Source organism: Pelodiscus sinensis, chromosome 1 (assembly GCF_052426305.1).
Source record: "Pelodiscus sinensis isolate ZL-2025 chromosome 1, ASM5242630v1, whole genome shotgun sequence".
In the NCBI taxonomy this organism is placed as follows: domain Eukaryota; kingdom Metazoa; phylum Chordata; order Testudines; family Trionychidae; genus Pelodiscus; species Pelodiscus sinensis.
The window spans coordinates 5,512,844-5,534,370 of record NC_143052.1 but is presented as its reverse complement, the minus strand read 5'-3'; the positions used below and the strand labels follow the sequence as shown (position 1 = coordinate 5,534,370).

Here is a 21,527-nt window from a genome sequence, read left to right as displayed (position 1 = left end):
AAAAAGTGGCCATACTTACCAGATAGTGGACTCTATCTGGAGAAGCAGTGACTCTGAAATAGAGATGTTAATTTGTGGGTAATCAGCTCATCGAGTAGTCAATGGAATTTCCATCGACTACTCAATTAGTCGATAAGGGGGGAAACTGGAGCTCAACTGGAGCTAACCCGACTGCAGCTCTGACTTTATAGCAGGGGGTACTGGATGTGAGCCAGAAATCAGCTGCCCGGTCCCCCACACTGTGTGTCTGCAAGGGGAAGGAATTTGGATTTATCAGACACTGACTGACCAGATAGGGTACGTCTAGACTATACTGTAGTTTCGAAAGAGGATATACAAATTCCACAGGAATTTGCACGTCTTTTTCCAATCTCACTTTCTTATTCTCATTAGTGTTGGGGGAGTTGCTCATCCCAGCAAGGATTCTTATCTTTCCGTGACCCCTCCTCAAAACAAAAAAAATCTTACTGCCTTCTGGTTCCTAGGTTCCTGGTCCTTTTCACAAGTCTTGGTCTTTGGGTCTTTGATCTGATGTAGTCTAAAGAGAGCTGAAACTGCTTTGGTTCAGTGTATTGATAACTTTGGAAAATCTAGCAGTCATAATGGATTGACTTCATTGATTGTAGGGCATGGCTGTTCTGTCAGACTGCTGGGTGGTGGGGGCCTGGTTGCTCTGTGGGAAAAGCCCTTTGAACAGGCAAAGGGTCATTGTGGTTTGTATGGCTTTTAATGACATTTTTTCCCCTCTCTTCTGCCAAAGATTCTCAAGGATGGTGGCCTACTGTCTCCCATCATCACTCGGCTGATGAACTACTTTTTCTTCTCCAGAGGGTGAGCTGGTGTTCTGAGCACGCCACACACTGTAGAGGACAAATGTATAGACTAGATTGGAGTATAACCCAGGAAACACACTTGTATAAAATTATTAAGTCAGGCGACCTTTATAGGATATAGTCACTAGGTTTACACACACGAGCATATTCCATCCAGCCAAGGAAATGAGCATATTCCATCCAGCCGAGGAAATGAGTCCAGTTCCTAGTTGGTTGGCAGCTGTGCCATATGATGCTGAAGTTATTCTGAAGTTGAGACAGACTTCACTTGGGATTACGGTTAATGTCTGAACATTTCCTTTCTGATTTAGTGCCTTAGGGTACGTCTAGACTACAGGCTTTTATTGACAGATATTGTCGACAAAGCCTCTGTCGACAAAGAGCATCTAGACTACAGCCAGTTCTGTTGACAAAGCAAGCCGCTTTTTCAACAGAGAGTCTAGATGCTCTCTTTTGAAAAATCAGTGTGGATGCAATAGCGCCTTTTGTCGACAGAACCCTGCCGACAAAAGGCGTTATTCCTCGTAGAATGAGATTTACCGCCGTTGACAAAACTGCTGCGTTCTGCCGACTTACTGTCAGCAGAACTCGGCGGTAGTGTAGACGCAGGTATAATTTTGTCGACAAAACCCTGTAGTCTAGATACACCCTTAGACTTGGTCCCACAACACAGGCTAAGAGAACTAGAAAAATGCAGTGTAGAAGAAATCTGGCTGAAAGACTGTATCCAGAGTCCCTATCAGTAGTTCAGACTGACGGGATATATCTGTTGGGGTTCCACAGGGGTCCAGTGCTATTCAATTCCTTCACTGAATTGGAGTAGAAAGTATGTTTATTCCTTTCATGCCTGCTAGCTGGGAAGTGTTGCAAGGACTTTGGAGGACAGTACTAGAATTCAAAAGGACCTTGACAAATTGGAGAATTGGTCTAAAATCAACACACTGAAAATCAGTAAAGAAGTGCAAAGCAGGAAGGAAAAATCAAATGCATATCTACAGAATAGGGAGTAGTTGGTTAGATGATAGTACTGAAAAATAGCTGTGGATTATAGTACATCACAAACTGAATGAGTCAACAATATGATACGGTTGCAGAAAAGACTGGTATCATCCCATTAACAGAACTGTCATATGTAAGACAGGGGAGATGATTGGCGGTGAGGAGGCCACACGTGGAGAATTGTGCCAAATTCTGGGCACCACACTTTAGGAAAGACACGGACAAATGGGAGAGTCCAGAGGAGAGCAACAAAAATGATTAAGGAAACCTGACCTATGAAGAAATGATTAAAAAAGTCCCTGACTATGTTTAGTCGTGAGAGAAGATGTTTGAGGGGAGACCTGGTAACTGTGGTCCAATAGGTTACGGTCTGTTATCAAGAGGATAGTGGTCTCGATGGCCACTGAAGATTAGGACAAGGAGACCTGCAGCCAGGGAGATTTAGGTTAGATACTAGGAAGTGCTCTGTAATTATAAGGGAGGTTGCAGAATCCCCGACATGGGAGGTTTTTAAGAACAGATTGGACAAACACCTGTTCAGGATGCTCTAAGTTTGCTTGGTCCTGTGTACGGGGCTGGAGTAGATGACCTTTCTATGCCCCTTCCAGCTTCGTATTTCTGTTATTCTTAAAGGTGGTGCCTGCAAACAACAAATGTAACTCCTTCAAAGACACACCAGTCAGGACTTGGAACAGGGAAGAGTGGAGAGGGAGTCCCAGGATTCCCTCGTCTGCAGCCTTACGGTTTAAGCATTGGGGGTGAAACGTGCACCTTGCTCTGACATCAGTGGCAGTTTTGCTATTGACTTCATTAGGGTCAGGCTTTCCCCCTTGGTCCACAAGGCCGTGATCTACTTGATCCCACTGGGATTTGGCAGCTGGTGCCTCCTTTCTGTAGTGGGCCCCGTGCAGTTTACTAGGTTGAAGTTTTTCAGATGTGACCTAAATACACAAGATTTCTCTCTTCCTGCTCCCCCTCGCCACCAACACTCAGCATGGACATTAGCAATCCACTGTTGGTTTCCACACCAGTACAATGCCATCACAGGGCTGGAAAACCAAGTACACAGGGAACAACAACAAAATCCTGTCCACTCCCACAAATAATTCATTGAAATTAGAACAGACGTATCAGTCCATACTGGATATGAGACATTTTTCTTTCCCCACTTTGGGGTCAGTGCTAAATTTGACACTGTTCCTTTGATTTGGATAGTTTGGGGTGCTTCAGGATTGTGTGTGTTACAAATGAATCCTATAATCAGTGGGCACTTTTGCCCTCAAACTAGTTTTTGTGTCCGGTATGAAGTGGCTTTATAATCTCTGTTTATCACGGGGAGGGGATGTCATGCTGTCAAGATCTTCATGCCTCTCTGAATTTTTTTTAGACTTGGGGCAGTTTTTGGTCCCTATACGCAGCCTTCAGAGGCAGAATATTGGGACATGTGGACAGCCATCCGGACAAATGATGGAAATCTTGTTGTTGACAGGTATGTTGCTCTCTCGCTTCCTCGTCTGTTGATGTCTTAAATCAGCTTATCCCTGTATTTCCAAATGGAGAGCCCTGGAGAACTTACCGGTGGTCTGCAGAGAGCTTCCTGGTCACATATGAACACAAGAGTAGCCACACTGGGTCAGACCAGTGGTCCATTTAGCCCAGTATCCTGTTGTGACGTAGTGGGGGTAATTGCTGGGCTGTGGTGACCCCTGCTGTCTGGAGCAAGACCCAGCAGGGAAAACCTCGCTAGGCAGAGGTAATGCCAAACTTGTTGAACCAGTGGCCAGACACCCCCCATGGAGAGGAACAAAGGAAGGTGGAATGCGGCCCTGACTGGGGGGCAGGGCTGCAAGGGAATTTAGTTAGTTACTGTGGGAGAGCATGGAGGAGAGCCTAGGAGAAGGGGCTGGAGTTTAGGGGCCCAGTCTCCCCCATCTCAAGGGGGCCTGAGGCATCCTAGCCCAGCTCTGTGGCCAGACTACATCTGTGCTGTGCTGTATCCTGGAGAGGCAATAAACTTCCTCTATTCCACCGGCTGGTGCAGTCTGTTTGTGCCATTTCGGGGTGCAGGAGACGGGGAACCCCCAACGCGCCGTCACACCTGTCTTTTGAGAGTAGCCAATGTCAGGTGCTTTTAACCAGATATCAGTCCATGAGAGGACCTTCCCTTGTACCCCAAGATTTGCTTACTTTGGTTAAGAACCTTTGGCGAGGGACGTTGTCAAAAGTTTTTTAAAAGTGCAGGAACACTGTCAATTGGATCATGTATTTGTTGAAACACTCAAAGTATTCCTGTAGATGGGTGAGGCATGATTTCCCTTTACAGAAACTGTGTTCACTCTTCCCCAATATATTTGTGCCCATCTACTGGTCTGATCATTCTGTTCTCTAATATAGTTTTAGCCAATTTACCTGGTACTGGTACTGATACTGGGTTTACTAGCCTGTAACTGCTAGGATTGTCTTGAGCCTTTTTAAAAAATTGGCCTTATATTAGCTACCCTCCTGGTACAGAGGCTAATTTAAATGAACATTTACATACTACATTAAGTAGTTCTTCAAATTCGTATTTGTGTTCCTTCAGTACTCGTGGATCAATCCCCTCTGGTCCTGGTGATAATACTGTTTTATTTTTCAATTTGTTCCAAAACCTCTCCCTTTGGGACAGTTTCTCAGATTTGTCACCTAAAAAGAATGGCTCAGATATGGGAATCTCCCTAACATCCTCTGAAGTGATGATGGATGCAAAGAATTCATTTAGTTTCTTCACAAAGGCCTGGAGGGCTCCTCCTGGCAGTGAAAGAAGAGCCCTAATGCCTCGAGCAGTAACCGGAATCCAGGTGGGGTCAGACTGTCAGTTCTAGCCAATGTAGCTGTTGGCATATGGACACTGTGCTTCTGTACGTGGAATTGAGGTTTGGTGAGGAGATGGGTCATGCAGCTGTCGATTGAGAGGGGAGGACGTGGTTCATAGGAAAATCTGAAGCATAGTTTGGCAAGTTGTGCTCTATAAGAGGGGTAAAGTTCACTGCATGAACTTTCCTGTGGATGATGGAAAATACCTAAGTTTGGTTTGGGGGTTCAGAAGACCCGAGTTCTAGCAGCGCTACTGACTTTTTCTGAGGCTTTGGAGAAGTCAATTTAAACTAGCCCCCGGGGGCAAATGGGCTTGAACTTGCTTTCTTTTTCTGGATCGTGGGTGGAGAATTTGATTTAATTTTTCTTCGGAATAAGGGCTAGTAGTTTCCCTCTGAAATAAGAGCTGCCAAGTTTGGCCTGTCTGATTTGGTTGGAAGCTTCTCTTGGATAACACAGAACTGTGACATGGGAGTTTACCTGACCCTCAGTTGATCAGAAATGGGGAAGGAAGTATTAAATAATCAACACAAAAGCTTTTCTTCTAGATATTTGTTCAGCAGCCTTTGAGTCAAATAAATAATGAAAGGAAATAAGCAAAAGCTGTTATCAGTTGGAATAAAAATTGCTTCCCTTCTTTGGAAACTGGATTTCACTTCTATGGGAGCTCTTGCATAAATCTATTAGTTCTCTGGTCATGCCTAGTGTCTTAAAGGTAAAATCCCCCCCCCCCCCCCCCGAAAAATGCTCTTTTTATTAATAAATATAGTAACAATCCCTTTCAGGTCTTCAGTGTATACAATGAGGAAACAAAAGGAGAGAAACCCAAGGACTTTTTCTCTGCTGCCCCTCTTTAACTGCTGTCTCGTTTTCTGCATCTAAAGACGCTCCCTTTTAGGGAGACTGTGAGCGAATAAGCCAGTTTCTGCAAGGCACTTTGAAGACACACTAAGTAGAATAAGAGAGCAGAGGAAAAACAACCCAAAGGAGACCTAAAAGGACAATGTACTAGGTACCTTTCATAGTAAGTTACATTTGAGCAGAACTAATGAATGTGCACCTGTACTAGTGTAAAACCGACAGGCAGAACTGAACCTGGGACCTCTGGAGTTTTGTGCATGAGCCAGGTGACTCAGCTAAGGCCGTAGAGCTCACTCATTCTCTCTCTCTGACTGGTCTAAGTGCCACTACATGGAAGAGTGCACCACGCTCAGCAGGTGTGCAGGTTACATTAGTTGGGGTGTGTGTGTGTAGCTGGAATATATTCCTGGAATATACATGCCTTGCAATATATTCCTGTTGTGTCTCCTTAGCATGCAACTTGACTCAACATTTTAACAAGAAATTCAGTGCTGATGCCTTCTGTAGAATCACAATTGAACATTCCTTGTGCATTTACCTTGGCAGCTGAACATTGCTTTGTCATGCTGTCTGTGTTGCCTGTCTCTGCGCATCCACGTTGTACTGTGTGCCTCCCTTGCTGGAGGACAGAAGGCTCAGACTAAGTCTCTAATCATGGCCCAGATTGCCTTTGGTGAACAGTAACTCGCTATGTGACAGTTGATTGGTACAAGAAATCTAACTTGTTTCATAGGATTTGAGCCCAGGCCAACTGAGGAGGGTGAAAGAGGATTATTGGGGTTGGCCCAGAAGGCTGCATGATCCAGCTCTACTAGTTAAGGCCATTGCAGACGAGAGAAGGCAAGGATGGGAGTAGGGTGGGTTTTTGAGAGCCGGGTCCATAGCCCAGAAACCTCATTCATATCTCCTGTCCTGCATTAAGCTCCTGAGGACTTTCCGTAGAATCTGGCTGCTCAGGGTGTGAGTTTTTTGTGCTCCTTGGCACTGTATGGCTGTGTCTAGACTGCACGTGGCCCTGAGTAGCTGGCTGTCACTGAGCCCAGAGGAGCTTAGAACAGTTTGGAAGTAAAGCTGTAACAGTAAGATAGATCCAAGCATTGTGATTATATTTCCTCTCTCACATACCTTCTCCCTATGAAGGTGCCATTACTGCTGTGTCCTTTTCTGTAGCAAACTGAAGCCACTTCCTCCCTAGGTGAAGAGGCCACACAGAGCCCAATGTGCTGCCTGTAATACGAAGATCAAGGTTTCAGATCTGGCTGCAACTCGGTTTCCTCCATTTGGACAGTACAGGAGTGCCAGCACACTTGAGAGAGCTCATTTCAGACGTGGGATTCCTAGCTTTGCATTGATGGCCATAATAGAGCACTGTGGGTTTTATAGCAGCCTAGTGGTAACCCACAGCTGTTAGCTCAGTTACTGCCTGCAGCCTGGGGGCATGTTAGGAGGGAGTATGTGCTTCGTGGAGGTAAGCAAGCTGCACGTGTGGATAGAATAGCTGAGTCTCGTACAGTTAAAAGCCAGTTTGCATTTCTGTAACGTAGAGCTAAAGTGCTTCAGCGGGGCTGGTTGGTGGCCATACCCCTGTTTACTGCTGGTATAACTGAGGCCCAAGGTCAGTGTATGGCATGCTTGTGGGGTGGTATCCCGTGGGGATCCATCTCTTCTGCTTCAGAGGTAGGCACGTTTCCCCACCTCAGCGGCTGCTTCCTCCTGAGCCACCCGTCAAACCGAGTTCCTAACCTGTTGTGCTGTGAGTGGCTTGTGGGAGAATCGGAGGCCACTGATGGTCCAGGCTGAGGTAGGCCAGGAGCAGATGGGTTTGACTGTAAGACTCATTTCCTATCCAGACCAGGCAAAGTGTCCCCTCTGACATGTCTCAACGCTAGTGAGGTCTCCTGTGTGTCACTCGGCAGACCCACCGCTTGCGTTTCGTACAGTGGGAGACCGTGCCGCCGGGTCGGAGTTTGTTACTCCTGCTAGCAAGTCACCTGGCTCCTTTTTAAGGGCTCAGTCAAAATAACCTGCCTGCGCTGGGGAGAGGGGTGCCCGTCTGGCTCCCATACGGTGACCTCACCCTGTCACTGTGGCGGAAGGCGAGTGGCAGCGGCAGCACTCGGGGGGGCACCATCTACGGGCGAGGAGAGCCCGGCTCTGCCAAAGAGTCATTGGTGACCCTGAGTGAGTCACACGTGAACTGAGGGTTCAGGGGTGCTGAGCCTCTGTGCACCCTGTTGAAGTCAGTAGGGGCTGGGGGAGCAAGCAAGCCTGAAAATCAGGCTATTATATGCATAGTGTGAAATATGGGAACACAGGGCTACGTCACCGGGAAGTAGTGTGGCGGGCTTCATGATCCTTAGCTGGAAATGAAGAGCATCCTTCTTATTACACACCGGGATGTAAGCGACTAGGTGACTTCATCTGATAAGCAAAAGCTTATCGGATAGTCGACTAGTCCCTTGACTAGTTGCTTCCCTCCACTTGCTGCCTCTACTAGAGATAGCAAGGGCGGGGAGCAGGAGCTGCGGGGAGCCAGCTTAAAAGATGGTTCCCCCCCAGCACCGTCTCTGCGGGGCGTAATAGGGGTAGTGGGGACTGGGTGTGAGCTGGGAATCAGCTCATTTTCAAGCACAGTGGTGGGGGACCCAGCACAAGCTGGGCCAGCTGATTCCAGGCTCACACTGGGTCCCCCCACTGCACACCAGCCTTAAAAGTAAAAAGGCTGGAGCACAGTGGGGGGGACCTACCACAAGCCTAGAATCAGCTGGTCCAGCTCGCGCCGGGTCCCTCCCACTGCGCTTTAACCTTTTAAATATATTAAGAGCCTAATGGCTCTTACTACATTTACAAGCAGGGCCGCAGCGGGGTTAGCTCCCGGGGCTGGGATATAACCCTGCTGCGGCTCCCTCGCCTATTGAGTAATTGATGGAAAATCCATCGACTAGTCGATTAATTGATTAAACTAAATTGAACTTCCCTAATTACAGCTTCTCTCTCCAGGCAGGAAATGTAGGGGTATCGTCTTGGCCTGCAGAACTAATGCTTGATGTGGCTCTGTAGAATTCAGTGTAGTGCAGCTTTGCTCTCTGGTCTCAGTCCAGTCCTAGTGGCCAGACGTGTCCACAGCCCACCACTTGGCAATCTCCACAGCAAGACCCAGGACTGCATGGAAGTTCCAATTAAAGCTGGTTTCTCCAGGGCAGGGTTGAGCTCACTGTTAGCCGTGTGGGGGAAGCTTGCGCCTGTTCTGGGGACAGACACTTTCAGGCTCCAGGCCTCTGAATCCAGCAGCGATTACTTGCACTACAGAATCAGCAACTAACGAGCAGTACGTCTGTCTTTTAAGCAGCCTGTCCAGGTAACTGATCCACATTCCAGTCTGACTGTGCTGCTGTTGGACGACATGGCGTTGTGCAGGTCTTTACTGCCAATCCTTGTCGGACCAATCCTGAAAGCAAAGGCTTGAAATGTCTCTTTGTTTGATCAAGCCCTGTCATCTCGCTAACGAGCCACTTGTCCTTTAGTATTTTACAGTATATAAACCAAAGAAAGAAGCACAGAGACCGTTGGGTTGGGGCTCTGACATCCACCTCTGTCCCATGTAAGTAGGAAAGAGTTTCCTTTGTGTGTGTATTTGTCCCCTTGCAGAACTGTCCCTTGCTGCTTGGATTTCTTTTCCCTGCACACCCGCGCTGGAGTTACCAAATACAGGGACTGGGGGCCCTGCTGGCATTGAAGGTTTTGAAGGGCCCAGGTGTCAGCCTTGTTTGCTGCCTGCTGCTGGTTGCTGACATGTCAGACGGGAGCTCTCGGAAGGGATTTGAATGAGCCCTGGAGACGGTTTGGTGAGGGCCAGTAGTGTGGAAATGCCCAGACGTGGTTGGCCGGCGATACTGGTTCAGGGAGGGGAATGAGCCATAGAGCCTGGAACGTGAGGATAAAGAGCTCGAGTGTGATTCACAGGCATGTGGAAGCCAGTGGCAGGATGGTAACCCAGATAATTCTCGTGTAAGCAAATTCCTTTGAGGCACCTTGGATCCTGTTGCAGATCTCTAAAGGCTGCTGGGGGTGTCCGGTTTGCCCTGAAAAGCCAACGCCCTTCTCAAACATGGGAGAATCTTCAGGCCCCAGGGAAAGGGTGGGATGTTCGTTTCAGAGGAAGCTGCCTTGAGCATCTTCTGACTCTTCCTTTTTAAAGGACTGATCAGACCCACTAGGAAAAAGCTCCTATGACTTTCCCCAGAGCTTCCTGTGACTTTATTATAGGTCCCTCGTTTCCTCTGCTTGGCCTTGATATGTGGGGAGGCAGAGGAGGGAGTTTGCTGAGAAGTAGCTTCGTTGTGTGCAATGTGCGGTGGGAAGGGCAGCACAACGAGCCAGGGTGGTTAATCTGACTGAGCGCTTTCTCCCAGTGTATTGTCATTCCCTGCTGTTAAACACCCACCGGCCAGCCCCAGGAGATGGCTGCATTTCGGTGGAGGGTGGAGAACCTTGTGAGCCCCCAGCTCTACCTGAGATTTGAGATCCAAGAGGGAAAAGAGCAGGGAACCCCCTACTGGCCACAGGTGCACTGGCATACAGTTGCCTTGTGATGGTCTCACTTGCTCTCATTTCTGTACAGGTGTGTACTCGAAGGCACCTTTACACCAGTAACCTGCCCCCACACTACGGCTGTGCTGCTTTCACTAAATCGGTGTGAAGCATTGGTCTGTGCGAGCAGACAAGCCCAGAGGGGGCCTGACTTTCTTGTGCGGCGTGCGAGAGGCTCATGCTTGAATATTCACTTGTGCACAGCCTCTGTACTCGGGCCAGGCTTGCGCGTTACACTTTGACACGGGTTGTGCCTGGCAGTTCCCCCTAGATGTGCTCAACACAAACAGTCCCTTAGTTTCCAGAGCACTGAACTCCCACCCTCCTACGCGCAGTGCGACAGCTGGGTACCAGCTGTGCTGGCCATGCTCCCTGGTTCCCACACCACTACCCCCCACCCCCGCATTGCTTACAACTAGTCTGTGCCCTTGTGAGAACATAGGTCTGAGGCAGAACGGTTCTCACCTCTCCCATGGCTGCTGGCTTTACTGAGATCTCTTGCTAGGTAACCGTTCTGTGCATGTGGACAGCTTTCTTTGTGCTCTTCCTCTTCCAGTGCATCTAATCTATGGGCCTTTGGATCCTGTGAATCCATATCCAGAATTTCTTCAGCTCTACAAGTAAGTTTCAGTGCCTCATTTTAAGCACAGCTGGAGACTGTGTTTTGCTGCTTTCTTGAAAGCACTGAGAGCTGCTGTCCCAGCCCTTCTCAACCACCACTCCAATGACTTGAGTTTCGAATCGAAGGGTGTTATCCATTTGAAAATGCCAGCGCTGTACAGAGATCAAGAGAAGCCCATGCTCATTCAATGAGTCAGTGTTTGTGGGAACTCAGGGAGAACTGGGAATCTCCCTCTGCTGAACGGGAAAGAATCTCTTGGGGGAAGAGGAGAGTTCCAGTCTGGTGTGGCTTCCATTTGGGATAAACTCTAGTCTGAGCATGATCTGAGGCTAGTATTGGTCCACGCCTCCCTGTTCATGATCAGGTAAAACATGCCTGAAAGGTTTGAGGCGTTTCTAGTAAACTGAAGCAGCAGCTAGCTCGCCTCCTGGGCTTGTTTCTGGCCGTGGATGCTTGAGATGGGCGCTCTCTCACTCAGTCTAAGTAAGAGATGTTCAACCACCCTACACTATGGTAGCGGTTTTCAACGTCTGGGCTGCATGAGGCCCCATTAGTGCACAGCTGCAGCCCAGCTGTGTGCTAAAGCCCACAACCTGTGGGGTCAGAGGTGTGGGCTGCCCCATTGCCTAGTGCTGCCACCCTGCCTGGAGTGGTGGGGCCTTGGGTCACTGCCCCACAAAGTAGAGTCTGGCGTTGGGCTTGCACTGTTCTCAACCGCCTGGCCCCACCCAGCATGGCCCAGGATCAGGGCTGCCCTGCCTTGTTACCTAGCCTCACGCCATAGGGTGTGGGTTTGGGGCGAGGCTGCCCTGTCGTCCAGCTCTGTGCCATGAGATCTGGGGTCAGGGCTTCCCTGCTCGGCCCTACTCCCTGGCCCCATGCAGCAGCCCATAATGATAACAGGTTGAGAACTACTGCCCAAGGGGTACAGAGAGCTCTTCTGAGGGTACATCAGCTCACCTAGAGATTTACATACTTTTGCAACAGGCTACATAAAAAACACTAACAAAGTCAGTTCAGACTAAAAATGTCATGCAGATGACTTGTTTATATTGCTCTACTGTATCCTGAAGTGTAAGTACAATTGTTTTTATTTTATAATTACATGGTAAAATAAGAACATAAGAATGGCCATACTGGGTCAGACCAAAGATTCATCTAGCCCAGTAGCCTGTCTGACAACAGTAGCCAGCGCCAAGTGCCCCGGAGGGGATGGACCAAAGACAATGATCAAGCGATTTGTCTTGTGCCATCCATCTCCAGCCTCTGATAAGAGGCCAGGGACACCATTCCTACCCCCTGGCAAATAGCCTTTTATGGACCTAACCTCCAGGAAATTATCTAGCTTCTCTTTAAACTCTGTTATAGTCCTAGCCTTCACAGCCTCCTCTGGCAAGGAGTTCCACTGGTTGACTAGGCACTGTGTGAAGAACTTTCGCTTATTAGTTTTAAACCTGCTACCCATTAATTTCATTTGGTGTCCTCTAGTCCTTATATTATGGAAACTGATGAATAACTTTTCTTTTCACACTCTCCACACCACTCATGATTTTATAGACCTCTATCATATCCCCCCTCAGTTTCCTCTTTTCCAAACTGAAAAGTCCCAGTCGCTTTAGCCTCTCCTCATATGGGATCTGTTCCAAACCCCTAATCATTTTAGTTGCCCTTTTCTGAACCCTTTCCAAGGCCAAAATATATTTTTTGAGGTGAAGAAACCACATCTGTACTCAGTACTCAAGATGGGGGTGTCCCACAGTTTTATACAGGGGCAGTAAGATAGTGTGTCTTATTAAGAAAGGGATAGAAAGTAATTCCTAACATTCTACTTGCCTTTTTGACTGCCGCAGCACAGTGTGCGGATGTTTTCAGAGAACTATCCACGATAATGCCAAGATCTCTTCCCTGATTGGTCATAGCCAAATTAGCCCCCTTCATCATATGTATAGTTGGGGTTATTTTTCCCCAATGTGCATTACTTTACACTTATCCACATTAAACTTCATTTGCCATTTTGTTGCCAAATCGCTTAGTTTTGTGAGATCTTTTTGAAGTTCTTCAGTCTGCTTCTGTCTTGACTATCTTGAACAGCTTAGTATCATCTGCAAACTTTACTACCTCACTGCTTGCCCCTTTCTCTAGATCATTTATGAATAAGTTGAATAGGATTGATCCTAGGCCTGACCCTTTGGGGAAACCCTCTCCATTCTGAAAATTTACCATTTATTCCTACCCTTTGTTTCCTGTCTTTTAACCAGTTCTCAGTCCATGAAAGGATCTTCCCTCTTATCCCATGACAATGTAATTTACACAAGAGCCTTTAGTGAGGGACCTGAAAATCTAAGGGATTCTGAATCTAAGGGATTCTGAAAATTTAAGTATACTATATCTACTGGATCCCCCTTGTCTGCATGTTTGTTAACTCCTTCAAAGAACTCTAATAATTAGTAAGACAGGATTTCCCTTTACAGAAACACGTTGACTTTTGCCCAACAAATTATGTTCTTCTACGTGCCTGACAATTTTATTCTTAACTATTGTTTTGACTAATTTGCCTGGTACTGACATTAGATTTACCGGTCTGTAATTGCCAGGATCACCTCTAGAGCCTTTTTAAATATTGGTGTCACGTTCGCTATCTTCCAGTCAGTAGGTATGGAAGACGATTTAAACGAGTCAACAATTTTCCTATCCTAGTGGGCTGTGACCCTTTTGTGCCTGAGCAAGTAGTTGTTCAGTAAGGTGAAATTAGAAGGTACCCCAGATACATCAGAATCCACTAGCCTGAAAAGGTTGAGAGCCGCTGTTCTATGGGGACCCTCACCTGAAAAAAATCTTTCCTCGGGCCTTCAGACAGCATCTCTAAGCACATCAGAACCAAGCTCCCTCCAGCCCAGGACACACTAACCAAAAGCAGCACCAGCCCCTGCCTATGCTGCAGCCTGCACTGCTGCATTGATCAATGCCCAACACAACCCCCATCCGTGCACTTTCCAAGATCCCTAGGTTCCATACATGCTGTCCTAGTCGGGGTGGGGGGAGACCTCATCCAGGGCACTGAATGTGCCAGTAGCTACTACGTGGATGAAACCAGACAATCCCCCTGTTCAAGTGAATGGACAGGCCAGTGAATAAAAGACAAAAGCAGCCTCTCACCACCTGCAAGGGCCTTTTGGGGGGGCAGTAGAGGGGGCACAGAGCCTGGCAAAAGCCTGCAGACTTAGGGGCTAACCTAAGGCCTGGGTGTTGCATTAAGAATGCCCATACAGGATCCTAGAAGACCTCAGTGCAGTTGTGGGGCCCACTCCACGGCTCAGCAGTCAAAGCCTAGTCAGATTACGTGTCTGCTCCAGCCTGCCTCTCTGGGGGCACGCGCTGACCAGTTTGTCATTCGTTCTACAGGAAAGTGCTTCCCACGTCTACAATCTCTGTTCTGGACGACCACATTAGCCACTATCCACAGCTCGAAGATCCAACGGGCTTCCTGAATGCATACTTGAGCTTCATCAACTCCTTCTGAGCAGCTCTGTGGTCTTCCCCTCTCATGCTCTGGCTTAGTGGGGTTCACTGTAGGAACCATGGCATTGAGGAGAGATCCTGGCTTTATTTCCTGACCTGACAACTCTCCTGTCCTGTGTGGGTATGTTAGACTGCGGCATCTGTGCACGGAACTAAATCCACTGAGTGCTGGGAAGGACTAGCCTGTAGGGAGGCATGAAAGACCATGGGCCTGTTACAGGAAACAGAGTAGCCCTGACATTCCTGGACCTGAGGGTGCTGTTGGGAACTAGTGGTAAGGAAGAGAGAGAGATCACAAGGGGAGAGGGATGGCAGTGTAAATCATGCTATTCCAGGACTCATTTCCTGACCTCATGGCCAGAAGCAGCCCTGCCTATCCTAAAGAGCCAGCATCCCATTCACAAACATGTCAGTTACCTTGTTTCTGGGACAATAAGAGGCACTGAAGATATTTCTTTTCTCAAAGTGCATTTTAACTGAACTACTGTATAGACCAGCTTCAGGATGGAAAAATACCTTATAAAGCTGTGAACTAGGAGTTAGTTGCCAGGCATTGTTTCCTAATGCTTCATTTGAAGGGCTTGTCTACACAATTAGTGCTCTAATCCGGGCACAAAATCCCTTGTGCGAGTAGTGTAATACTGGGGGATGAGTATTTATCTTGGTAGAAGTAGCTACAGAAGGGCTTTTACAGGCCCAGAATCTCTCCTGACCCACCCAGTAATGTCTGTGGCACCAAAAGGCAAGTTTCCTTAATTATCTAGCCCCTGTTATTAATACCCAGCTCTGGAATGCAACAACAAGAAGCAAATTAATTGGCATTGTAGCCTCACCAGTATGTCTTGAAGAGCTACAGAAGATGTATTATAGCCTAGAATCAGTCTGAAACATGAAGTCGATGGCTTTTTACCTGAAGTATTTTCAAATAAATTGTATAGTAGATGTATCTTAGCAATCCTAAAACTGGTTGCCACTAATAAAGTAATAACTACCTACAAACAGATTTATAAAAGGCATTAAAGTGTGTTTAAATACAGCTGAAGTGCTGGCTATGCTGCATACAGAGGCTTTACTACTTTCCATAATATGAAGTCTTCTCCTTAAAAAGGGACCACATTTAACTCAATTTGAGGATAATGGGTCAGAGAGGAGGCTCAAAAGTGAAGTTGTGTAATATTTTAAACTCTACCTTTGTTCCAACACAGAGGTTGTTGTATGGCTCTCTCGGCAAGAGGACAATCATCACACAATTGATTGTAAGGGGGATTAAGAACCACTCCTTTTCGCATCTATCCAGATTTCTCATTCCTATCATCCCTTCAAGAGGAAAGGTTTTTCACTAGGGGCTGCTTGTGTTGTACCAAACAGATTTCAGTTGTCAACCCAGGTGCCAGTTCTCCCCAGTGAGAAGTATTGTACTTGCAGTTGCTATGGCAAAACTTTTAAAGATTCTATTTTATTATTAACAATTCAGCTACAATTCCACAACTTGAAACTGGAATGATCAATGTTTATTTTCTGTTAATAAAAATATTTGACAATTCAGATTCCAGTTTGTTTTTATCCCCTACCAAGTCTTGTAAAGTCCACAGATGCAATTGGTCAGAGGCCTGTGAAACTGATGACTAGGCTAGGGGGTTTGACCCAGCATTAAGAGTATGTTAGACCAGCCAGAACTGTCATTACTGTAGTATCATACAAAACGATGAATAAAAACTCCATGCAGAAGGTCAGACACAACCAAGCCAGGCTGTTTGAGATCCTGGAGGTGAAATTCCCAACTGCAGATACTGCAAATAGCCTGACTTAGCCTACAGAAGCCAAGATGACATCCACAGGTGTCTCATCCTTGCTCCGGACAGTCACCTGCATGGTCACACCGTCTCCCAGTGCCAGCCTGGACCTCACCAGCACGTCATAGCCGCCTCTGTACACACCTGGGGGCAAAGCAGGGTTTTGCAGAGTAGATCAGTAGTGAGATCACTGACTCAGAGCCCCATCTGGGAATTGACGGCTGTGCAGCCACAGTCCGGAGAATTCAAAAACTAGTGAAAGCTGCGCCCACCTATGGAATGGAGCAAATGCTTCTGGCCAAGTAGCAAGCCTCAGGCACCCACAGATACAGCACAAGAAACAGTGGATTAGACACAGGGCCAGCCCCTGAAGCTGAAGCCCAAACCACTCAGCAGTGGCAAGAATTATTCCTGCTACATGGAACCCAGAGCAGCCCTGTTTGGGAGCAAGCACAGCATTTGGCGGGGGTGGAGGGAAGAGCCTCTCACTCAAGTCTCTGCTCCTCACACTGCCCCTTGCCATATCAAGCTCAGGTTTGAGAATGAGCCCGTTTGAATGGTTGGGGCTCCATACACAGCGCTATGGGCTGGGGGTTTCCAAACCCTGTTTACTCATCTTTGCATGTACCAACCCCCACTGGAGTCACTAGGAAGTCTGGGCATGGAGTAGATAAAGCGTCAGAGCCATCAGGTCTGCACGCTAAGTAATGCCGTTAGTTTAATGCAATGTTGTATTTTACAAAGAATGTTTCTGGTCTTTCCAGGGTCCTTCACTGTATGCGGAAGAGGGAGTGTGCTCAAACGGACATCCCTGAAGTGTGAGAGCAAAGCAGGGCTTTAGGGAGCAAGAAAATGCACGAAGGAGCCAAGAAGTGCTCTGGGGTGTGCTGGCTGACCCCTGGAGATGGGCAGGGCGCTTACTCCAAGCATCCCTTTCAGCAAGGGCTCAGGATGCTTCCTGCTGAGAAAAAAGCAGCAAGGCAAGAAGAGGGGGAAGGGTCTAGGCTGAGGTGCACCTAGGCCAGCAGGGCAACATGCTGTTGTCCATAGCTCTGTAATCCAGGGTGTCTCAAGTATCTGGAAACCGCCCCTGAAGCTGAGGAGGAGCATGAAAATAAACCCCCAGTGGTGGGTGCTTACCAGCCAGACACAGCGTGTGGGAATTTTTGTTCTCTGGCACTTTATCGGACCTTTCACACGGCTGCATGCCCAGGAACTTGATGATGTTACCAACAGCTTCTGTATTTACATTTAAAGAGGAAAAAAGGTTATTTCCACAGAGCCTCTGTTCACACTGCGATGCCAAATTTCCTGTGCAGCTAATTCACCGTTGGAGACTGTTCTCCGAGCCAGACGTAGGGGTTAGCCAATCTAGCTCTAACTGGGGTGTGAAGCGGCAGGAACTTGCCAACCTTTCATCACCTCGTCCCCCATAATGAATTGTCACTGAAGCAGGCAACTTGCCCCCAAGCGGCTACTTTTCAGATGGAAAGTGGGTAGTTTCCAAGCCCTTCACTACCACTGGGGGGGGGGGGGGGCGGGGGGCGGGAGAGACTCAAATCTACTAGGTCCCAGATGCATCTTTCCCCAAACCTCTCCCACCCTGCTCCTTCAGCTGAACAGCCCTGTCTGGGTTACCGAACAGGGAGAAGGAATGGTCTCACCATCAAGTGTTTTAATTGAACTGAGCGCAAAGGTTTCCTCTTTCTCAAAGTCGTCTCCCACTTCCTCCCAGGCAGCTGCGAAGTTGGGCTTTAGGACCTTCTGAATATGGTCAGACACGGTTACCTCCAGGTCTTCCAGCTGGCAGAGAAACAAGGGAGAATTTAGGCTGCGCAGAATCTCGCACGAGAGGATCTTCCCTTTGAGCTGCAGGGCTGATTTCCAGCGGGGACAGATGGACTCACGCTAGCTCAGGCCCAGTTAGTGCACTAAAACCAGCAGTGCAGCCTCCATGGCGGGGCAGAGCAGCTCCCTGCACACGTGCGGAGGGTCTGAGATAGGACTGTGCTCAGGGCGGCTAGCCCAGTCTGCCGCTCACAGCAACACTTGAAATCCCACTCGCTTGGCCAGGGCTAATGCACAGACGTCTGACAGCTGCCAACGTCATGGGCCGCGTGACGCATCCGCTTTGGGGGGGAGAGGGGGGTGGGGGAAGAGACAGCAGCACAGGATAGAGTCAGAACTGGCCCAGCCCCAGGGCACTAGCCTCGTTTCAGAGGCCACCTGCAGTTCTGCATGTGCATGAAGGCCTAGAAAGCAGAAGCCAAGTAATGCTGGCGGGGAGGTTATGAGCAGGGCTTGACTTACAAACGCAGGGGAGCAAAACGAATGCACTAGCAACCAAGCAGGCTTCACCTGGAGGTCACATTCTAGAGCCTATTCTACATCTAGGGCAGTGGTCACCAACCGGGCCATCACTGGTCGACCAAGGGGGAGGGGGAGGTATTCCAGTCACTCGCGATAGGTGCTCGGCAGGCTCCCTACCTGCCACGGCTCACTGGCTGTTCCCAGGAGCGGCCAGCGTGGCCCCATGTGTGGGGCAGAGGGGAGGAGCCTTGGCACGCAGCTCCCATTGGCTGGGAACAGGAAACTGGCCAATGGGAGCTGATGGAGGCAGTGCCAGGACTCATGTGATCCCCCCCCCCCGGGAGCAGCTGCCACCAAAGGAGAGGAGCAAGGTGCCACTGTTCCCAGGAGCCATCACTCTGCACTGGCAGCTTCTCCTGGCCGAGCGGCTGCACCGCCCCCAGCTGCGTCTCCTGTCCCGTGTTTACAGCCCCCCAGCAGAAGCTGCTGGCGCAGGCTCCTGGGAGCAGCGGCACCGCGCTCTGCTCCCTTCCTTTGGCCGCAGCGTCCCCCGGGAGCAGAGCCCTGCGGAGCAGCGGATACCAACGTGTGTCTGTGAGTAGGCATCTGTATCTGTGCAGGGCTCTAGTGTGGGGGTAGGGCCAGCCAGGGTGCCTCTGTCTGCTGTGCCCCTCCAGTTTCTCAGCCCTGGATACCCCCCCAGAACCAGCACCCCAAAACCCACCCTGACCCCCCTCCTAGAGTCAACATCCATCCCCTCTCTTGCATGCTGAACCCCCATGCAGCTGCCCAAGCCCTGATCCCCTTCTCCGAGTCAGCACTCCAAGCCCCAGCCCTGCCCCCTACCAGAGCCAGCACCCAAACCTCCCCTTCTGCCCCCCAATCCCTCTGCTGAATTCCACCCTCCTGCCCCAGCCCAGTAAAAGTGAGCAAGGGTGGGGAAAGAGTGAATGACCAGGGGGGCGGGGGGAGTTTGAAGTGAGTGGGCCAGGGTAGATCTTCAGTTGCCCTTAAATTCCAGAAGTGATCCTGGACATACAAAGGTGGGGACACTGATCTAGGGAAAGTCTGAGCCGGAGTAGTTGCTCTGTACGCCAACTCACACCCCTCTCTGCACAGGGCACGACGCACAGTACAGGCAAAGGTTCAGGGAGGGTGGGACAGGGTCACACACAGATTAACAAAGGGCCCATAAATAGAGTCCTGGCACAAAGACCTGGCAGCTCGAGGTTTTAAGAGACATTAACGAGGCAAAGGGTGATCAGCCAGCAGGATTTCAGGACTGTGTTCCAGACAGAAAGATGGCAGAAAAGAGCAGGGGGCAGGGAAGACAAAAGGAAATGAGGGGAGAGCAACTGGCAGCCCACAGGGACAGGAAGACACTCAGCAGAGCCAACAGGATCGCTGTGACCCTGGGCAACGTGTGTGGCTCTCAAAGCCGGCCAGAGCACACAGCGTAGGACTCCGGTGGGGATTTTAAAGGGTCTGGGGTTCTGGCGGCCACCATAGTAGCTGGGAGTCTGGGGCTCTTTAGAATCACCAGGCCAGGGCAATTGTCCTCCCCCGCCCCCCCACTTCCCCTGGTTGGCGGACCTGCTCATGCTCTAGGTGCAGCAAACAAATGTGAACTTACCACATATTCATCATCATAGCCATCGTCCTCTGGCACCCCCGTGTTTGGGTTGCAGTCTCGGACTGTGAATTTCATCGTGCAGCTGAACGTACAAGCGACTGGGGAAAAGGCAGAGAATCAGAAGCAAAGTTTGTGTCTGCACTGAGTGCGGAGCCCTCTTTCCCGTAAAGGGACTAGCAGTAGCACCGCATGGATGATCTCCCCCGCCAAGGAGCAGATGAAGCAGGTTCCCCAGATAGTGTGGGAATAAACCCCAAGGGAAGGTTCCCAGATAGGGCCTATCCAGAAATGAAAGCACACTGGAGCCAGGCAATGTCCTCTGGAGTCCGATCCGACAGGCGTTCCTAGCCTTTGGAAGCCAGCCCAACCACTGCCATGGTCTGCCACAGATTATGATCGAAAACCTCAACTCCAGCTCGGCCCAATTCTAAAAGTTCCCACCGGCATAAAAGTAACTGAAAAAAATCCAGTCCCAGACACAAACGTAACCAGGTTAAACGAACCTCCAGCCCCATGACACTTCGTGTGAAGGAAAGGCAAAGTCTCTCAATCCCCTAGAGCGGTGGTTTTAACCCAGTTAACTGCACAAGGAAAACTTCTAAATCTCTTCTCTACTTGGCCATACTGTGAGGCCTGACCTGCTGGCCAGTTTCCCGTCTGGATTAGCAGTATGAGCCCTGTCAGTACAGCACTAGGTCTAATACTAGGGATGCTAGAGTGTAACTGACTAACCATGTAATCGATAGGCTGGTGCTTACTGGTTCACGGTGTTGGCTGAACTCAGCCGGCTCCTGGGGAGGTGGCTTCGCTGCAGCAGGGCTAGGTGAGCAAGGGCTGCTAGCTCCACTCAGAGGAGGTTTCCTTGCTGCAGGGAAGCTACGCAGCCCGCAGGGAGGCGTCGCTGTGGGCTCTGCCATTTAAAGCTTATTTTAATCAGCTTGATACCGCAGAGCCTGCAGCACGTAACTGTGGCGATTTTCCATAGTTAGTTACTATTTAATCAACTTAACAGCTCACCTGATGAAAGAGGGGATTCTATTCTGGCTCACTCCCTTATTGAAGAATCACAAAACTGATGATTAAGTGAGTCAAGCCAGGGAAATTGGCACTAATGCAACAATTAAAGGAAACAGTTCAGTGACATGTGGGTACTGTGGCAAGTACAAAGATCACTCCCACCCCGGGCTTTGTTTAGATCTAGGCAGTTCAACAAGAGTTTAGCTGTTGAGTGCATAACAGAATCTACAATGAGTGTAGGAAAAACTGGCACAGGCTCAAACAGAACAGTTACTAGACCAAGCATACTAAAAAGACGCCCTAGGGGGCAGGGGATCTAAGACTGAACTCCCTAGGTGGTCTCAACTGGAGACAGGTAGCCTTGTCCCTATCACTGTCTGACTATTGGGTTTGATGCTTGGACCACTGGACTCCAAATGAGAAGTGAGAGTGGCTGACACAGCCCAAGCTAATTGGCTCACATTTCATTACAGCTAATCATTGTGTAATCGTTGCAA

At 49.0% G+C, this 21,527-nt stretch overlaps 2 protein-coding genes across 4 annotated transcripts in view; one reads left to right on the top strand and one right to left on the bottom strand.

Annotated features, from left to right (window-relative positions):
• Window positions 1-17,216, top strand: part of MEST (mesoderm specific transcript) — a 32,773-nt gene extending 15,557 nt beyond the window's left edge. Inside the window, exons 8-12 of one of the 3 annotated variants that reach the window (XM_075925227.2) lie at window positions 761-831; window positions 3,220-3,321; window positions 9,071-9,147; window positions 10,693-10,756; window positions 16,835-17,216. In XM_075925227.2, the coding sequence (XP_075781342.2) occupies window positions 761-831; window positions 3,220-3,321; window positions 9,071-9,147; window positions 10,693-10,756; window positions 16,835-16,892 (372 nt within the window). In that variant the 3' untranslated portion in view covers window positions 16,893-17,216. Of the gene's footprint in view, window positions 1-760; window positions 832-3,219; window positions 3,322-5,470; window positions 5,710-9,070; window positions 9,148-10,692; window positions 10,757-14,160; window positions 15,823-16,834 lie in introns of those variants that run through there. The other 2 variants (XM_006120316.5, XR_016349477.1) reach the window with 2 other exon arrangements.
• COPG2 (coat protein complex I subunit gamma 2) overlaps window positions 15,771-21,527 on the bottom strand; it is a 39,834-nt gene continuing 34,077 nt past the window's right edge. Inside the window, exons 21-24 of the mRNA XM_075925202.2 lie at window positions 20,014-20,111; window positions 17,735-17,873; window positions 17,211-17,309; window positions 15,771-16,214 (exon numbers count right to left, since the gene is read on the bottom strand). Coding sequence (XP_075781317.2) covers window positions 16,084-16,214; window positions 17,211-17,309; window positions 17,735-17,873; window positions 20,014-20,111 — 467 coding nt within the window. The 3' untranslated portion in view covers window positions 15,771-16,083. The remainder of the gene's footprint in view (window positions 16,215-17,210; window positions 17,310-17,734; window positions 17,874-20,013; window positions 20,112-21,527) is intronic.